We start from the raw sequence: 19,404 nt of genomic DNA on the forward strand, positions 1-19,404 counted from the left end.
ATACAAGGCAATACATCCTCACATTAAGTCCTTCATTTACACGTTTTTATTCCACTTCTACTGACTCCTCTCAGCGTCTTTCCAGACTCTTCTGTCCATCTGTACTGCCTTAAGAGAAGCAAAACAGCTCCCCCTGCAGGATGTTTTTGGAATTCATTTTTGTTTACCAATGTCCCAATACGACTTTATTTTGTTGTATAAAGATTATAAATAAATGTTATATACTCGTATAATTATTGTGCCTGCATTTAAAAACTAAAAAGCCTAATGGATTTATGAAAAAAGCACATCTTTACTTGATTTTCTGGAACTCCTGTACTATCAGTTTTATCTTGACCTTTAAAGTATATACTTTATTGAATATTGTTTTGATTGTTTAAGCGCTTTGTGACTCTGGTCTGGAAAAGCGCTATACAAATAAAAATGACTTACTTACTTACAATAAAAATGCTATAACTAATATATTAAAAAACTAATTTTGACTTCTTTGCATTGTAGTTTATTATAACTACTAATTAGAGCTTTATTCGTGTTTAGTTAAAGTACCAGTTCATTGCTGGCACATTTATTTTATTTGTACTTCTTAACATTGGAATGTAAATTGTGGGAAAAAAAATAGTCAAAAGCAACGATTACACAGAGCTACAAATGTTGTTTTATTATACATATATATATATATATATATATAAATAATATAACTATAAATAGTGTTAAGGAAGGGACAAAAGGCATGCTAGTATATGTAGTTAGTGCAAAAACGAAAAAACAAACTAAAACGTACTTTTCCATGTGTTTTACTACAGAAATGAAAAAGAAAAGACATGTATATATACATATATATATATATATATATATATATGTCACAAAACACAAAAGGCGGGAAACAGCTATTTGTCATCATCAACTCCCTTTGGTAAAAACTGTAATAAATGGTCTGGTATTTTGTCTTGTTCATAAACATGTTAACTTTTCTTACAGTAAGCCCGGAAAGTTGTACAAGCACAAAACAGATCCGTCATAAAAGGTCTGAAACTATGTACAGGGTTATTTACAAAAATTGAGTGCAGTGCTGGTACATTAGCGGAGGACGTTGTCGTCTTAAAAAACGGTTGTATTTCTGGACAATTAAATACACACAATACTGACAGAGCTGAAAAGCTGTATTGTAACTACAGGCCAAGACCAAACAGTGTGGTGAAAATGTGTCTTATTATTTATTGTTTAAATAAGAATTGTTTCGTTCAAATGGACAGCAATGGTTGATCCCACTCTAGTAGATTGAGGGAGATCTTTAAGAAACCTGTCATATTCACTCTTTAACCTCTTCTTTCTGTACGGATCAACGGGATAATAACTGTAGAGGAAGTAGAAATATTCAGTTTGTTATGCAACACGTGACATTATGTATTTTTAAACACAGTGGGGTTTAAAAAAAAGAGTTTTGCTTGTTTGACGCTTTCGAGGTGAAGATTAATCGGAGTAACATGAGGTGCTTTGACTGCCATGGATGATGCTTAATAGTTTTTAATTTGACTTAAAGAGGAAGTTGAATTTAACTAAAAATGGAAAAACAAGTTTCGATGAGAATTGTGCTTCGTGCCAACAGTCTAAAATCTTCAGAATTGCTGCCCATGTGAAAAAAAAGAAAGAAAAGTCAGCATTTCTCCATCTAGTCAGAGACACGGGATTGTAATTTGTCCTCAGGAATGTCCGACCCACGTATGGTCAGTGTTTCCCAGCTCCCAGAAAAACAAAGTGTTCCTCTTGAATAAGTGCACTTGTCCACCATTTTGTTTGTTATGGATGTGATCAGACCCTGTCAAGAGCTCCACTAAGTATGTGACCTCAGAAAAGAAGGTTCCTGTATGGATCGATGTGCTGGGATATGAACAGGTTTCAATAGTTTTTGGCACAAAAGGCCCAGTGAAAGAAGTGGGCCCAGCTAAAAACGCTGGTAAAAATCGCTAACCCAAGGAGCAACTTGGCGACAAGCTCCACTGTTACGCCTCCAACCAAAGTTTTGGAGGGAAAACTTGAAACTTGATTCTCTCAGCGGCTCTGGACGGCTACGGTGTCTTCACCGACGGCCTGTATTGGACGCGGTACTTGTTGACGTTCATAAAGTGCACGACCTCCGGGTGGCGACTGGTGCTGCAGGGCAAGAGGCCGTCTCTGCCTTCACCCATCAGCCACTTTTCGGTGTCGGCGGCCATTTCCCTCGTCACATGTTCCTTCGCCCACGAGTCCACCCGGGCCTGGAAGCGATTGTGCAGCCTCGTGCTCACTCGCTCGTGTGACTGTGAGAGGAAAATTAAAAAAAAAAGCATCAGTGACGACTCGTGTCTGAAGATGTGAAGTCCCACCTGGCTGGCTCTGGTCAGAGCCGTCCGTCTGTACATGTAGTCCTCGGACTTGAAGACGTAGACCATCTTGTAGGAGTTGAGCTTGAACATGCACTCCATCTTCTCCTTCTCCTTTTTCCCTCCTTCCCAAGCCTCCTTTTCCAGCTGCTCTCGGCCCTTCTGGTGCTTCCTGATCCTCCGGAGATTCCTACAGTAACCAGGGTCAGAGGCCATTAGAACACATTGATAAACATATTCAATTCAATTCAATTTTATTTAAAGTGTCTTATCATAACAAAGTTATCTCAAGACACTATACAGTTGAAATAAGACTACAGTTGATTAAGGAAAAATAGATCCCAGCAATTCAACAAAGAGCAGGAAACAAAACACTGTACAGTGAGCAATGGCGAGGAAAAACTTCCTTTTAGAAGGCAGAAACCTCGAGCGGAACCAGACTCATTGTTGACGGCCTGCCGCTTTGACCGGCTGGGAGGAAGGATGGGGGGGTAGACAGATGGATAAGGACATATGATGATAATCTCGTACGACAGGTCGATTCTTGGAAGACAATAACTTATAACGTATGCAAGAGCAGGTTCACTGATGTCAAGTTACTCAATAGAAATAAGAAGCAGGGATTCACTGGGTCTTAACCTTAATTCCTTCAAAGGACAGAGTGTTCCATTGAACTCCCTTCCTCAGTTCTTCTCTTCTAATGTCTAACTTCAAGTGTATTAAAAACAAAAGAGCAACAGCTGAAGCTACAGCAGGATGCATCAAATATCAAGGATCATTTCTCAAGTCATTTAAACAAGTTTTATGACAAGGTCAAGGAGGATGGAAGGAAGAACCTTACATTTCTCAGACTTTAAAAAATAAAATCTGCAAGTCAGGACCGCGAACACATCACAGAGATGTTGCATGGATCTAAACCTGGTTCAGAATAAGATGATCTGGATCATGAACACTTAAGTCGTTTCCTCTTATGTGCCCAATTTAATGTACGAGTCACATATTTCATTGTGTTGTATTCAACTTATTTAATTGGTATTCATTTCATGCTGTGTTCCACTACACCACGTGTAACTCCTTTGTTTTCTTACAATACTGAAAATAAATGTTAAAAAGTTTCTGATATGACAATAAAATCTGATGCATATTTTTAATGTTAAAACAGGTATAATAATTGTATGATAATTCTATAAAAATTCATAGAAAAAAAAAAGAAAGATGTATGAACTAGTTAGTTCTTGGAGTTTGTTTATGTATACTCTAAATACTAAATACTGTCTAAATACCTACTGTAGGTGAGAAAATCATGCTGATGCTGTACACATTTCCACACTGAGGGGTAAACTAGTATTTATCTTATTTTATATTTTGTTTTATGTCACTGTCAATTAAACAACAATATTAATAATTCAACAATATTTAACATTTTAACATGATTTTTATTTTTATTTTAAGTATTTTGAAAATATTTTCTGCAACGGTTGGATTAAAAAATTGGACCTTTAATGTTTGAAAAATAAAAAACCCTGTCAAAACTTTAGGAAAAAAACTTAAACTATAAACATGGTAATATTTGATAAAGTTATAATCTATATTGCTTGACCATCTGATATTTATATATTCTTTTCGGGCATGAAGTGTATGGAATGAAAATCCAACATTGGGCAAGTTAAACACCAGACTTAAGAGAAGTCTGGGCCTCTTTGGTCCAGCTACTGCCCCCTCAACCCATTATTGTTACTTTTTCAAGCAGAAATCAACTTATGAGATTTTAAAGGACAGAAAAACATCAGTCCCTGTTGGATGGTTGTCATGGTGACTCACCGAGTAAGGAAGACGGGCTTCTGGGCGAGATGCTCCCTCAGCTCCGGCGTCGTGGAGTCGGGGTTCAGGTAGCGCCCGACGTAATCTGACCAACGCTGTAGAGGAAAATATTGAGTCTAATTAATATTTTTTTCAATTATGGCTCATTTGTCCCCCAAAAATGAGGGAGTTTCTTTGGTACCTCGGCCTCCAGAGGCTCATCAGACGCCTCCTCTTCCGTGTCTAGAAGCTCCACAGTCATCTTCACTGGTCCTCTGTTCTTCACAAACATCACCTGAGGTAGAGACACAAGCTGTGAATTCTTGGATCTTGTAAAAAAGACATTTTAGGACTATGTGAGTAACATCTAACATCCTCTATAAAACATTAAATAGGTGATACTTTCTTCCATAAGATAAACAGTTGCATTGGTCAAGTATATACAGTTTCTGACCAAATACTGACACCTGGTGGACACGAAAATATCTAATCATAAACCATCAGTCAGAAACATTTATCGCCTGTAATGTGAAAACCAAAAACTATTTTTTGGGGGGTTTATTAGTGAAACCAAGACATTTGCTTTTCTATTACAGCTCAGTCAATTTCTAAAAACTACTATCTACAAACATTTTTACACAGAGATGAATAAAAGTTGACAATTTGTCTAGAAAAAAAAATTGTCTTTAAAAACGTTGATTATTACGGTCTGAAATGTGTTTTATTTGAAAAAAAAAAACAGATTTCTTCTGAAATAACAATCGCCTTGACTCTTGACATGTCAAAACACTTGTTCAAGTCAAGTTTTTTCAAAAAAATAAACCTGTAGTAATAAAACAACAATGGGACCATCTTGTTGTAGAGAAACCAGTCTAGCGTTCTTTCCGACTCAGTGTTACGCTGAAATGTATTTTACATGCACTTAACGTTATTATTTTGCCAGTCATGCCACTTAAAAAAATCTTTTCATCTGAAGGTTGGTCCCCGTTTAATAATGCCGACATGAAACCAATTCGCTTGGGGACCAATGAAGTCAAGTGGATTGAAATAATCCTTTTCACCTTGAAGCTGTTCTCCTCAGACATCAGCTGTTCCGCCTTCCTTTGGTAGAAAGCCTCGGCTGAGCTCCTCGACGACTGGTCAGACGTGCTTCCTCCCGTGGCACCGTTGGGGATTTCTGACAGGAAGAGGTTTGTCACCTGGACGCAGATCTCGTCACTGACAATGTGTTGAAGCTGAAAGTGAGAAGAAGAAAATGGTGACGTTTGTTATCAAACTCAGATGGTTGCCTTCATATTGTTTGTTTGTTTTTTCTGTTTTTGGTGCTGGAAACCATGTTTTACAAAGGTAGTGGTTGGCCAAGTTAATCAAACCTCAAATAAATTCCAAGCCAACAGCGCCACCTACTGGATAATAAAACACAGTTCATGAAAACTCATCAGTACATTATGACGTACCTGCCGAACGATGCTTTGGATGAGCTTGTCCATGGTGAAAGCCGTGTAGGCGTGGATGGTAAACATTTCCCTCAAAGAGTCTTCATACTGCGACGGTTCCATGTTTCCGTCCAGCAGGTTCCGAATCATCTCCAAGAAGGCCGAGTAATAATCTTCAACTTCGATGTCCACTGGAAGAAGAAAAAGATTGAATAAGAAAGTTTTTTCTTGTGTTTATATATCGACCTCTATCAAGGATTAGGTTCTGTTGAGTAGTTTTTTTTAGTTTAATATTATATATATATTATATATATATATATATATATATATATATATATTATATATTATATTTTCATTGTTTGTTGGCGGCAAACTATTTTTTTGACACAGGTTGTTTTCTAGATAACATTCTAAGCATCTCACTGCTCTTAAGTTAATTATTATTATTTATTTTTATGTATTCTTACTAAACTTTTACTAATTTTTGTTATAGAAAATACAGTCAAAAAATCTCTTTATTCTTTTGAGCATGTCTTTGTCCAGAAATTCCCCCAAAACACAATAATTTTTATGGTATTTTCAGTCGTTTCCATCAAGTTTTAATATATTAAATATACTCTTAATAACTTTTTCTCTGCATTGCGTTCATCCTTTATTTATCAACTTTACTTATTTAACAAAGTAGACATTTATTTTCTCTTGCAAATAATTCTGTTTTTTGGTTTGTTCTAAATTCAGTTTACCAAAATAAACATTTTGTGTGCTCCGCTCACAGATATTAATCATAACCAGAGGATAAAAGTTCAACAACCTGTTCTACTCATTAATTACTTTAATTTATTTTAACTTAATTAAATATTTAATTTTCATACGCCAACATTAATGTAATGTCTCTTTTTAAGTTAGTTAACTTAATAATACAATGTTATTATGAATATCATATATTGATTTAACTCATTTTATTCGTATAACTTAACCACAAAAAGAAATAGTTTGAAAGTGTTTAAAACACCATTAAATAAATCGTACCAGCTTATCTTTTAGGCTTTGGTTCGTAAAACCGATCACATTAACCTTCACACGAAAACACAGATACTCACTCGGCTCCTTCAGTCTGAGCTGGACGGCTGGGTTGTCGTTCTTATCCTTCCTCAGTCCCAGCATGTCTCTCTCCCAGTCACGTTCCCGGAGCTCCTGCTCGATCTGCCCCTCGGCCTGACCGTACAGCTGCAGCAGCCTCGAGCAGAGCAGGTGGTGCAGGCGCAGGAAGATGTACCAGTTGTTGTTGACGTAGATGAGGTTGTAGGCATCGTCACAGCCGTGCAGCTTCTGGGCAGCCGTGTTGCTGAACAGCAGCTTGGACTTGGAGTGGCTCCTGCTGCCGGGCATCCCGTTGTGCTTTTTGGAGGTGCCTTCCTCCATCTCCTCTTCCTCCTCCTCCTCCTCCTCCTCCTCCTCCTCGTCCTCTTCCACGTCGGAAAGCTCGCCGCGCTGAGCGAACAGCATGTCGGGGACGAAGTGGGAGAGGATTTGCTTGATCTTGTACTTGTCCTCCTTCTGGATGCCGGTCTGTCGCTTCACGTGGTGGATGATGAGAGACGCCGCGTCCTCCAGGACCTGACCGTCTTCGTACGCCAGGGTCAGGTGGGGGCCGGACGAGGGAGTCGTGTGGTCCTCCGATGCTTGCTCCTGCCTCTGCGAGGGACAAACATGTTGAAACTCATTCATTTGAAGGTATTTTTCTCAAGCAAGAGAAAGAAAACAATTGGTGAAATATGCTGTCAAAACGTTCATTGGAAGTGGAAAAGGTTTTTTAATAAAAATTTGAGGAGAGAGAAAATAGTAATACAGTTAAAAGTTGTTGTTTTTTCCCACCATACTGTATCAATTCAAACAGCACTGTAACATTTATTGTTTTGCTTATTATTTAATCATAGTCTATGTATGGTTTATATTTAAATAAATTGTGTGATTTTCTTTTTTTTTTTAAAGAAGCGTTTGCGTCGGTTTTTTGTTTCGCAATAGCAATTATTGCACAGCTAAGGGAAAAATGAAATCCTATGAGATCCCTGTAATAACTGGGGGCGAGAGGATACAGTCGACTACAGCTGCTTTTAAAGCTGATGTTTGGACATATTTTGGTTTCAAAACAAATGACTTCCTCAATAGTCTGTACATTCTGCAACACTAGAGTCAAGTAGTAAATATAATGCGACCAAAATTCAGTTTTGATGAAATAAAACATTCAAGAACTGCCGTGGTTATTTATAGTTTCGTTAAATAGCTAGAGGGCAAATAATGGTGCTCACTTCATCATAGATGCTTTCGATCTCGTTGAGAAGAGACTTGGAGCGGAGCACTTTGGTGTCATTCTGCTTGAAATTGACGCCTTGATGATCGAGCGATTTGAGGTAATATTTCTCGTTCTGCTCCCTCCAGATCTTGTTGAAGCCTCGCTGGGCATCCCGCCACTCCTCCTCCTTCGTCTTCAGTCTGAAAAGCAAAGTCCAGGTGAGTCACGGAAAAAAAAAAAAAAAAAAATCTAAAGAGCTCATCTCGGACTCGCACAAAAAGCGGTGCTTTTTCTTTTTTATGTTATGTGGATAAGAAAAATGACGGTAATCCCGGAGACCAGGAATTCCCCTTGACATGTCGCTATATTAGGATTAGTTTATTTTTTAACCTGCGTTGAATCGCGGAATCAACAGATTCAGCCGTTCAAGCAAGAAATGAGTTACAAAGGTAAAGTACATCTGGTCAAATTATAGAACAAAACAATGTTAAAAGGACGTTAAACTCTTAACCCCGAAAACATATACATTGCTTCATAACCAGGGTGCGTGCACCAACATAATCAAAACACCAAATCAGTTGTTTTAATTGACAGCTGACCGATACAATTAAAACATGTTACTGCTCATTCTCCATTGGCCGACCTAACGACAATGAAGCAGCCCATTGGTTAATTCTCCAACTAGTAGAGGGATTGTCAAATCAAAGCTTGATCTTTACAAATATCACTCCTCAGACAGAAGTAGCTTCTCTTACAGCAACATGTATGCATCCACACTGATGGCTGATAAAGTTACAACACAACTTAGTCGAGGGACACATACCTCTTGAGCACGATGGGCACAGAAATAGTTGGGTTCTTCTTTAGGCCATCAATAATATCAGGTGCTTTGTCTCCATATATCCTCTGGATTGCTTTTCGATGAACCACATCAGACGAGCCGCCCAGTGTGTTGTCCAGGCGGAACTTGGACTGCTCCTCCGCGGACATGCGTGACAGCTTCCTCTGGACAGACTCCAGCACTCGGATAGTTGCCAGGTTGGTTTCCAGCACCACGTCCAGCTGTGGACCAGAAACTCTACATGAGATTTCTTTACAACTTTGGCGGTTTAAGGGGAACCGTTTTATTATAAATGAGAAAGCCTTAAGTTTACATTGACAAAAATCAGTTTGGAATCAACAGACTGAAGTTAGCTGGTCAAAAGGGATGATAGTTTATGGACAAAGCATTATTTGACATAAAAACCCCACAAGACACGAAATGGATTGTTCCGGTTTTACCTCGAAACGCTCGTCCTCACATCTGTAGATGTGCTCCTCATACTGAGTCTTCTTGGAACTGACAAATGTGGAGTCCTCTGACCACGTGGGGAAGGAGACCCACGTGTCGTTCAACACCTGAATGCACAAAGAATTTGAAATTTGACTTTGACTCTGCTGTACAGCAACATGTAAGCAGTACATTGTGCAGTAACTGTACAATGTACATTATTGTACATTACATTTTACATTGTATGTAAGCAGTACACTCGGCGTTAAGGGGTTAAATAAAAATCTCCAGGATCCAAATTTTGACTTCTGGAATGAATATATAATTATTACTTAAAACATTACACAAAAAGGTCCACACTATTTTCAAATACTGACCAGAACTACAAAGGAGCTACTCATACAATACAAAAGGGAGAAAGTCCTACACCTGTGCATATTTTAATGGCTTCTCAGCCAAATCAAAATAAACACAAACTCATTTTGTGTATCTATCTTTTTATTTACCTTTGTAAATGTTGAAAATAAACTTAATATAAGGTTAGGTGGAACTTTGTTGAGGGATTTTTAATAGTATTAAGGGACATCATTTCAAAAATCTATATTCGGTCAAATATCACATTGCAAATGTATTTAAAATCTTTAAAAATACTATTAATAGTGATTTCATCTCTGCTCCAAAAGAACAAGAGTTTGCTGTGTGAAGATTAAAAACTGTGTAAGCTGCCTCACCTCTTTACAAAGTGGAGTTCTGCCGGTGCATTTGGGTTGCTGGTAACTTTTGGGCAGAGCTCTGTAACTGGACCCCAGCCGTTTACAGGAAGCGTAGTCGATCTCCATTGCGATGCCCTCAGTTGCTCGCTCTTTGGGGTACGTTTCCATGCGGGGCATTTCCCGATACCCCAGGAAGTTCTTGAACCAGTTGAACAGCTCTGGAAATTTCCTTTAGTGAAGGACAGAAGATATAAAAACAGGAGAAACACACACACAAAAAAAAGATCTTTCCGAGACCACTCACCCTAGAAAAGGTAGCGCCAGCTGCACCAGCTCGGTCCGAGAGATCACCTCCTGGTTGAAGATCACCAAACATCGCAGGAAGTTGCCATAGGCCTCTGAACTTCGCAAGGCTTTTCGTACCTGAGGCGACACAGAGAAAGTTGAAGATCAGAAATAAGAAGGGGATGTAATTTAATTTACCAACTGTTTGATGGTTTGATAGACTTTGCCAGCAGTTTGAGAATTATTAGTATGAAAACAAAAGCAAAAACTGACCTTCTCGAAGAAGAGAGAATCGGCTGCTGCGCCGTGTTTGCTGAGCTCAGCCACTGAAGAATCCTTCAGATTCATCAACTTGGGCTTCTTCTAAAGTACATGTACAAAAACAAGAAGAAGCAGGTCATGAAAGGAGATGACAAACTGAGACAAAACTGAATGGAGCGCAGGTCTACCTTGATGGGGGGTGTGGACCCTGGCGTAGGGTGTCGTCGTATCGGGCAGCCATTTTGATTGAGTCTCTGCTTGTTGTTGAGCAGCAGTTTCTTGGCAGTAGCACCGTGATCGTTCCTTACAGCCTCCGCCTTTTCAGCCGTCGTCTTGTTCAAGAGCTGGAGAGAGAGGATCGTTTTCTTCACAACCAAAATTCAATTCAATCTTTTTCCGTTGGTTCAATCAGTTCAAATAAAGTAGGAATGTAAGAATCACTGTTTATATAAAAGTAATTAAAACACATTTATAATATCTGGAAATTAGATGACAAAGCAGTTTAATTTCATCCATTAGCATCGTCACTCCTGATGAACGTAGTAACTAAATATAGTATATCACTACTGCATTATTTAGACTGTTGGTCTATTGTTTATGTTCTTGTTCACTCAAGTAGGTAAAATAAATACTTATTTCAAAAGATACTTGTTTACTCTCTTGTCTTTCTAATTCGCAAGAGGCTCACCGCTGAACTGTTGGCGTCTGGCAGGAACTGTCCAAACTCTGAAAGGAGGTCTTCCTGGTTCTCGAAGAGCTGGGCCACCTGTGCGTACACTTCCTGCTCCGTCAGAGACGGGGTATAGTTCCCAGCGTTCTCTTTGGCATTACGTTGCTCCTTCTGTTAAGGCATGAGAAAATCAGAAACAAATTCTGGCAGAAACATCCAATGTTTGATGGGATGATGATTAAACATGAATAAAGTGGACCTGGTACGTGTGCAGGATCTCCAGGAAGGACTTGTAGATGTCCGGCTGGCCCTGGAACCGGTTCTTGATTTTGTTGACGTAGTTAATGGCGTGATTAAACTCGACCGGCTGGTTGTTTTGAATAGATGTTCCAGTCGGGGTCCCACCAAGCGGCGGGAGCAGCTGCACAGGTGGGGAGTGAGGAGAGGTGAAGCCGGGGATGGACGGCTTGCTCTGACTGCTGGGCGTCAGAGCTTGAGGCTGAAGAGGCTGGAGGCAAAACAGAGAATTAGAAAGGTCTTCTAGAAAGTTGAGGGGGGAAGATTTTGGTTCCTACCTTGCTGATCTTGGCAGGGACAGGCTGCGCCAAGAGTGGCGGCGCACTTGTTGTAACAATTGCTGATAGTGGGGCTGGATTTGGGGCGCTCACCCCTGTAATGGGAATGTTCTGGACTGAGATGCCGTGCGGGGTTATGTGGTGGATCTGACCCGGCGTGGTCACGTTGACCAGATCGTTGTGTTGGACTTCGATCTTGTAGCCTGGCGGCAGGAAGGTGTTGAAGCCCATGATCAGGTCGGGGTGGCCTTTGAACAGCTGCGAGACTCTGCTGATGACCCCAGGAGTGTCGATGCTGCAGAGACACAGAGACTGGCCTTTAGATTCCTTCGACAACGAACAAACTACGATCTTGGAAGTTACTGAAACTCCAGCAGTTGGACTAGACATGGGCAAAGTGCATTTATACACCCATGTGATGTCACAGTAAAACTATTAAATCAATCATTTACAAATGTTTCTAATGGCCAATTATTGCATTATTAAAGTCACTTTGTTTGAGGACTTTTCTCCCCTTTTTTCTTTTATTTTCCTTTTTGGGTGGAATATGTTCAGTGTTTTATATCATATTTCTAAATGAAATGTATTGCAAATAAAGTATTACACTATAAAAAAAAATCAAATTTGGCTTATTGAGCTTTATTTTATGATGTCACTAGATCTTTTGTAATATTTGTTGTGAGAAAATGCAAGAAGTATGTTTTTCTTTAATAATATAAATGAAAATATTATATGCAATCATTATATACATTGAATTACAGCTTGAGCTTATTTATAATTATATTATTATGAACTTATTTTCTTTCTTTTGACTTGATGATCCATAACAACAGACAGTCTGTAATATGTCTCAATGTAAAAAACACTACAATTGTACTAATTTGGTAACACTTATAAATGAATATTACTTACTTACTTACTTACTTACTTAAGGAACTTCCTGTTTCTTTGTGTGGAAATGTGATTTATGGTTACTTTAAGTTTTCATAACTTGTACCAAACCATATTAATAAATAAATGATATGACACTTTCACTAAATAATTTTCATCTTTCCTTCTTGACTCTTCTTGCAATTGTTTGGATACGTTTTATTATTTTCTGGTATATTTGCATTCATTTTTTGCGAGTATTCTTTTAAGAAATAATTTCAGCTTTGAAACTTACATAAGATCGTACTTCTCATGTTTCCACATTTTCAACTTTAGAAAATTTGATCCAAGACATTTAAATGCCAATTTGGGCCTTGTTTTCAGATTCACAAGTGTCACGCCCTGTAAGACTTGTTAAGCATCTGAAGGAACCCTAATGTAGTCTGAGGTGATGAGTTCTGATACCTTTGAGACTTGAACTCTTTCATTATGTCCAGGAAATCATTGTAGACCTGCGGATGGTTGCCAAACTGTAGCTTCACCTGGTCCAGGTAAGACAGAGCATCTTCCACCTGTGAGGAAAAGAAAAAACTTCTTAAAACATTGACAATTTTGTTGTACATTTGTAAATGATGTGTGAATGGAAACATTCATGAAAAGAGGGCTATTAAAATTCTGGAACAAAAAAACAACCCCTAGAAGAATCATATTCTCAATTCATAGAGTAATCTTTGGAAATAAAAGTTGCAGAAGGACCTTGAGTCTTTGGAACTGCTGTCCCTGCGTGGTCTGAGGAGTGGCTGTGTGGCTGTTTGCTGACATCACCGCCGAACCATGAGAAGGGACCACCGGACCTAGGATGTGAGACCCCGCGTGGACGGCAGGGCTTGGCGCGTGTCCATGTCCCCCACTGGTTGGAGCAACGGTTGGAACCTGAGAGGGTGAATAAGAAAATAATGTCAGGATGGGAACAACAATTCGGTAGAAAAATAACAAGGGACTAGATAAACAGTGCACTGTTCTTCCATCCTTCCACAAAAGACGTCAGCAGTGATCTAGCTTTTTTTTTTTTTTACTTCCTGTTCATAAAGAAATTAACCAAATAAGATTTTTCCTTGAAATTTAAGCCTTTATTTTGTCTTCCTATTGTTTTCTGTCTCATTCATTTTATGTTATTGACAAAATTGTGGCGAAAAGCAAGTGGAGTCGACTGTATCCACTTGTCCTCAGTCATTACTGTGATACAGTATCATGGAAAAAAAAATATTGCGAGGTATCACACACCCCTACTATACACTAGAAGAGATTTGGGACGCTACCTGGTATCCTTGGGGGACGGAGTACTGGACACCAGTGGTGGGCTGCATGGTATCTGAAAGCGACTCATACACAGCAGGTGCCGGCGCCAGTACGCGATGCTGAAACGTCTCCGAGCTGCCCGGGAGGCGCCGCTGCTGGGACGCGAAAACCGTTTCCTGATCGTCCAGTCGTCTCTTCATCGTGAACTCATGCTCAAGAAGCTGAGATGCCTGGAAAACACACAAGTATCATGTGAATAAACAAATTGGAAGGCAACAGAAACTACAGAATTATTTTAACAAGAAATGTTTGACAGAAAAAAGGAAGTGGTAATAATAACATTGGTAACAAAACATTTTGTCAATATCAGCGTGTACAGTTGTAAAAATACTTATTTCAATATTTAATATTAATGTTATTTCAATGTTGACTTTAGAAAACGTTGAGCTGTGCTCATTGCATTTCGTAATTTAACTCAGCGTCAATTTATTATCGATTATTATAAGTTCATCCTCCTGTATGAAGGAAGTTAGTGAACATTTTTTGTTATTATTTGATTCAATTTCATCAATATTTATTCAAAAACGATTAAAAGAATAAACGATTCAATAAAATTAAAGTTTTAAATAAGTGGCAGAAAATGAATTAATGAAAATTAAATGTTTTTTATATTATATTTTACAACAATTATTTTTGTTTAGTTTGTTGTGTTTTCTGCACATTGTTAAATACTGACTTGAAACTTATGTGCAGTGATGCATTATAGTGAATGAGATAATTGGGCATTTTAGATTGAGAGAAAAATACTGTTTGTACCTGAGGTTCAGACAGAAGATAATTATTAATATATATTATATTGCTTTATTACCAGCATTTCATTTAAACAAGACTTACACATGCCACACAACCTGAGCTGATTCCTAAAAGAAAATACTTGATTTGAGTTAAAGATATAGGGACTTGTTTTTTATTTGTGTTGTGTTTTTTTTTTGTACCTTCACTGTCGATATGTTGTTTGTATTTTTACATTTTCTTTGTCTTTTCTTGGAGTATATTCTGCATTTTACATGTTTTTTTTGCTGTCTTATTTCAAAATATTCCACTTCTTTGCACTACTGCAAGCTAACTATGTATAAATACAAATAATATATTTTTTGAGAAGTTATTGCAAAACTTTATTAGATATGCAGCTCTTGAAATTTACCACGAAATAGTGCCATTAAAAAAAGTAAATGGTATTTGTTCATTTCGATTAACTGAATGAACTGATAAATGGCAAATGAATATAGGTTTAGATAAATATATATATATATATAACTAAAACAACCCTGGAGGAAATTTCTTTGGTAAATTGGGACTTATTTCTTCGTATACTGTACATCTAACCTCTATTTTCTTGTCTCAAGTTCTCAAGTGGTTGGTGAGTCGGTGTGGTTTACATAAATAAAAATAAAATAACGTTTTGTGAACTTTTTAAGAGAGAAAGTACGACAGTGACAACCCCCCCCTCCTCCTCCTTCTCCCCCCAGATCCCTTCGACGAAGTCTCGTGTTTATTTCACCGAAAAACACGGTGCACGGTTGCAGTATTTGTACCAGCAACTTGACACAAGTTGTCTGTAGAATTGTACCATGTTTTTAACTGACAACTCACGGCCTCACAGAAGCACCATCGTCAAGTTACAACGCATCGCACTTGTAACGCCCGCCATTTAAAGCATGGTGCACTCGTCCCGTCACCCCCCGCCCACCATGTCAGTCGGGTGAGAAACGACACCCTCGCAGAAAAAAAAAACGTGCTCGTCTAAAAACTGATTAAAAAAACTGCTGAAAGTATAATTTCTAATGTTGGGCTTTTTTTTTTATTTTAGTCATCAGTTAGCCACTGGCTAATGTAAACAACACGCCGTGATGAAGGCACATGCACAACTCCTGACAGGCGGATGATCTTTATCGCTCTTTATTCACCGAAGCACCGATTTAAGATGTACTTCCGGGTGATTTACGTGACATTTGCCGTAAATCACGTTGAAGTCGTTTATATATATATAACGACGGCTGATGTTGATGTATTGCTAGCTCTGTTAGCATGCTCAATGAATCCTGCTAAACTCACCCTTTCTCTCCGCAAGTTCCCAGGCGACCCCCGAATAATCCGCGTTTGTTGGGGAAAGACGCCTCGTGCAACTTGTAAGTTGTTAAATACACAGTTGAAAGTGGGAAAAAGAATCTTCCCGAGAGAGGAAAACAATCTCCGATGGGTTAGCCATGGGAGGGGCGTGGTTAGGTTAGGGGGTCACGCCCACCCGCGACGCTATTGGTGGAGTGTGTCAAGAGATTTCCGCCTTGAAGGCGGGGTGATGCGTCGTATTGGTAGGCTTCAGCTGTCAGTCACGACTTTAGCCTGCTGTTGCCAGCACGCCCATTTTGACTGTGGGCGCCACATTTGTGCAGAAGGATATCCCAGTGTTATGGTGCACACTGGCAACAACATGCTGGTGTAGACTTAGTAACATGCTAACGTGCTGGGTTTATTTTACATGAAGGACGACGCAAAAGTATAATTCCAATTTATTTTAACACCAACATGTATTTGTTATACTTTTAAATTGCATATCCTGAGGCTTCGCTCGGGGGGAAAAAAAAGCTGTATTATGCAAGAAGAAAACTGCAAGATATTGAAGATATTATTTGAGATAAAGCAAGCTATATTTGTATGAAAAAGTACATTTCTAAAACATTGTAAGTAAGTAAGTCATTTTTATTTGTACAGCGCTTTTCCAGACCAGGGTCACAAAGCACTTAAACAATCAAAACAATATTCAATAAAGTATATACTTTAAAGATCAAGATAAAACAGGAGTTCCAGAAAATCAAGGAAAAGCCTGAACAAATAAAAAAGTCTTAAGATGTTTCTTAAAGGAGTCAGTAGACTCCATCAAGCGCAAAGAGAGAGGAAGATTGTTCATCATTCAATCATCAGATTGTACGTACTAAAACGTTATTCAGAATTAAACAATTTATATTCTGTAAGAAAAAAGCTATAAAATAATTTTATTTTCAAGAAAAATATAATTTTTATTGTTTATTACATTTTTACACATCAATTATTATGTGAGACGAATCACTTATTTAAATGTTGTTATAGTTTTATAGTTATAGATTTATTTCCATTCCTTATATTATAAGCAAAAAAAGAGTAAATGTATTTGAATTTTAAATTAAAATCTACTTTAAACTATTTGAAAATAAAATTTTGGGTGCTCAGGTCATTTTTCTTTTTTAACAGAACTGACGTAACACACTAATGACGGACACAAAAACAAATGTAAAATGGTTGGTCGGCTCCTTAAACGAAAGCAAAGTGAAAATATCTCTTGTATTAATGCCACCAGTGTGTAATTTTCAAAAGTGTCTAATAGAGTGTCCAACTGTTGTTTGGGTCAAATGTTCAGTAAAACTTTACTAAAAACTAAAACCAGGTGTGAAAATATTTCACACAACACGCCTGACTTCGCCCCTGCACCCAAGAACGACCTGACAATGACCTGTGAAATCAAACATGGCCTGCAGATAGGTTTGAGATTCAGCTAAGCATTTACAAAAGAGACTCCCTTCAAAGCTCTGCTACTCTTTTAAGAGGAGAAAATAGTACAGGCTTTCGCCATAAAACCAATCTATTCATTAATATAGATAATAACATAATGATAATAATATAATAATACATTGTACTTGTATAAATGAAATATTTGTTCTAGAAAAAATCTGGTGAATCAAAAACATGTTTGCCTTAGTTTAATTGGAAAAACAAAGTCACTCACCAAGTTAAAACAATATCCCTGATTAATTATGGACAATCGTTAATAAATGATAATATTTTGGTGATGAAATCCGGACATAAACTGTGATATGGTTCAGAAATACGAGAGAAGTGTTGGTATTAATCTGTCTCCATGTTTTAATTGTATTACTTTATGAGAGGAAATGTCGTATTCCCCAAAACTCATTGACATTATCTGAACGTTTTTCACTGTTTAATAACATTTTAAAGAAAAATAATATGGTAAGACGACAAACGTTCACTCCTAGTCCTTTATTGAATGCTTATCAATAAGTGCAATTCTTTGTGTTTTTAGCTGGAGTTGTTGTACGACTTAAAAAAAAGGGTTTAACAGGGGTTGATTTAGAAGCTTAAGCTTCCATGAAGTTAAAATATTGAATTAATATTGTTCAATATCAAGTTCCAGCCCTTAAATTCTTTAAATATTATTCTTTTGAAATAATTTGTGTAAAAATGTGGTTGTACTGGTTGGATAAAGATGGATGCTACACAACTACTCACACAAAATTGTTATAATAAAGAAAATACATGCAGTGGTTGTATTTTGAGTAAATACACCTACTTTAAGATAAGATAAAACTTTATTGATCCACTGGAGGTCTCATTTGGGAAATAGTTTATTGTGTAAATTAAAAGAATATCGATCGGCTCACATTAAATTGTGAAAAATGTTAAGCAATATATAGTTTTGTGCGACACAAATGCTCTTAAACGTTGATCTTGTGTGATGTACGGACATCCATGAGGAGAAAGTTATACTTCCGGTGTGGGTGGAGTCAGATTCTAGAGGCGGAGCTATTTCGCCACTCAGCCAATCAACGGAGCCCTATCCCTACAAATGGGCGGAGCCTCTAAACTAAACCATCGCCCACGAGAGGCGGAGCTGGAGGGACCAGGTCCTAGACTTCTGTGACCGACGATAGGTTCGCCCACACTTGAGCTTCTATCGCGGGACGACAACAGTCCACGATTCCACTTAAAGCTTCCGATCTGTTGTTGCGCGTGAAAAACAACCGCAAACAAATAACGTCGCCCGTTGATCCGGACGTGTTTTAAACACACGTCGAACGAGCACCCCTCACCCGTGTCCGCGTATATCCACGCTGCACCAGCCAAACAAAGGACCCTGAACGCAGCATGGCTGGTCATAGCGATTGGATCGCCACGCCGTGTGTATTTGACTCCAGAAAAAGACCACACTTTTAACACAAATCGAACACACACTCTTGCAAAACAACGACGGGAAACTACTGCGTCGCTTTTAGCGCGTCCTCGGCCATTTCCCGCGTTGTAATAATAACAACAACAACATAGGCTTAGTCGAGGACAACGTCACGGATTGCAGAATTAAATGAAATATTTTTTTAATCGAGGGGTAAAATCCAACTCCCTTGTCTTTCGTTTCACTCAGTTTAACTTGCATACGAACGAACCGCCCAACGTGTAGAGGCGAACACATTGTTTACGTCTGGTCAACAAAAACAACCAACGCATTTTAACCCTAACTTCGTATTGGTTTAGCACACAAACAGAGCAGTTTAAAATAAGTAAACACGTTTTTGAAATGTCGTGATTAAACAAGGCGACCATGTCAATGTGACACCGTGTTCCGGTCCAACTATATAGTTTGTTATTGTATAAACAGCTGCAGATTCTTACCCGGGAGAAAAAAAAGACTCCTTAGTCCGATACGTGTTTGTGACCGAATAGTCGTTCACGCCCCCCTCAGAGC

At 38.3% G+C, this 19,404-nt stretch overlaps 1 protein-coding gene across 4 annotated transcripts; it reads right to left on the minus strand.

Moving 5' to 3' along the window:
• Window positions 1-778: 778 nt before the first annotated feature.
• On the minus strand, window positions 779-19,371 carry sin3aa (SIN3 transcription regulator family member Aa). Of its 4 annotated transcripts, none has more exons than XM_087796963.1 (21): window positions 19,332-19,371; window positions 13,853-14,062; window positions 13,290-13,466; window positions 12,999-13,105; window positions 11,664-11,958; window positions 11,348-11,596; window positions 11,107-11,259; window positions 10,607-10,762; window positions 10,431-10,520; window positions 10,177-10,295; window positions 9,891-10,101; window positions 9,171-9,287; window positions 8,713-8,951; window positions 7,906-8,089; window positions 6,697-7,291; window positions 5,618-5,787; window positions 5,222-5,395; window positions 4,363-4,455; window positions 4,182-4,276; window positions 2,364-2,550; window positions 779-2,297 (listed from the first exon to the last, which is right to left on the minus strand). In XM_087796963.1, exons 2-21 carry the CDS (start codon window positions 14,030-14,032, stop codon window positions 2,067-2,069), a joined length of 3,822 nt encoding a protein of 1,273 aa, XP_087653089.1. In that variant the 5' UTR covers window positions 14,033-14,062; window positions 19,332-19,371; the 3' UTR covers window positions 779-2,066. The 4 variants fall into 4 exon arrangements, with proteins under 4 accessions (XP_087653089.1, XP_087653091.1, XP_087653090.1 ...); XM_087796965.1 differs by lacking the exon at window positions 19,332-19,371 and adding an exon at window positions 15,948-16,087 and having other exon boundaries at window positions 11,348-11,587; XM_087796964.1 differs by lacking the exon at window positions 19,332-19,371 and adding an exon at window positions 15,948-16,087 and having other exon boundaries at window positions 10,431-10,517.
• Window positions 19,372-19,404: the final 33 nt, after the last annotated feature.

The sequence above is a fragment of the Callionymus lyra genome, chromosome 8 (assembly GCF_982586985.1).
Source record: "Callionymus lyra chromosome 8, fCalLyr1.hap1.1, whole genome shotgun sequence".
Lineage (NCBI taxonomy): Eukaryota > Metazoa > Chordata > Actinopteri > Syngnathiformes > Callionymidae > Callionymus > Callionymus lyra.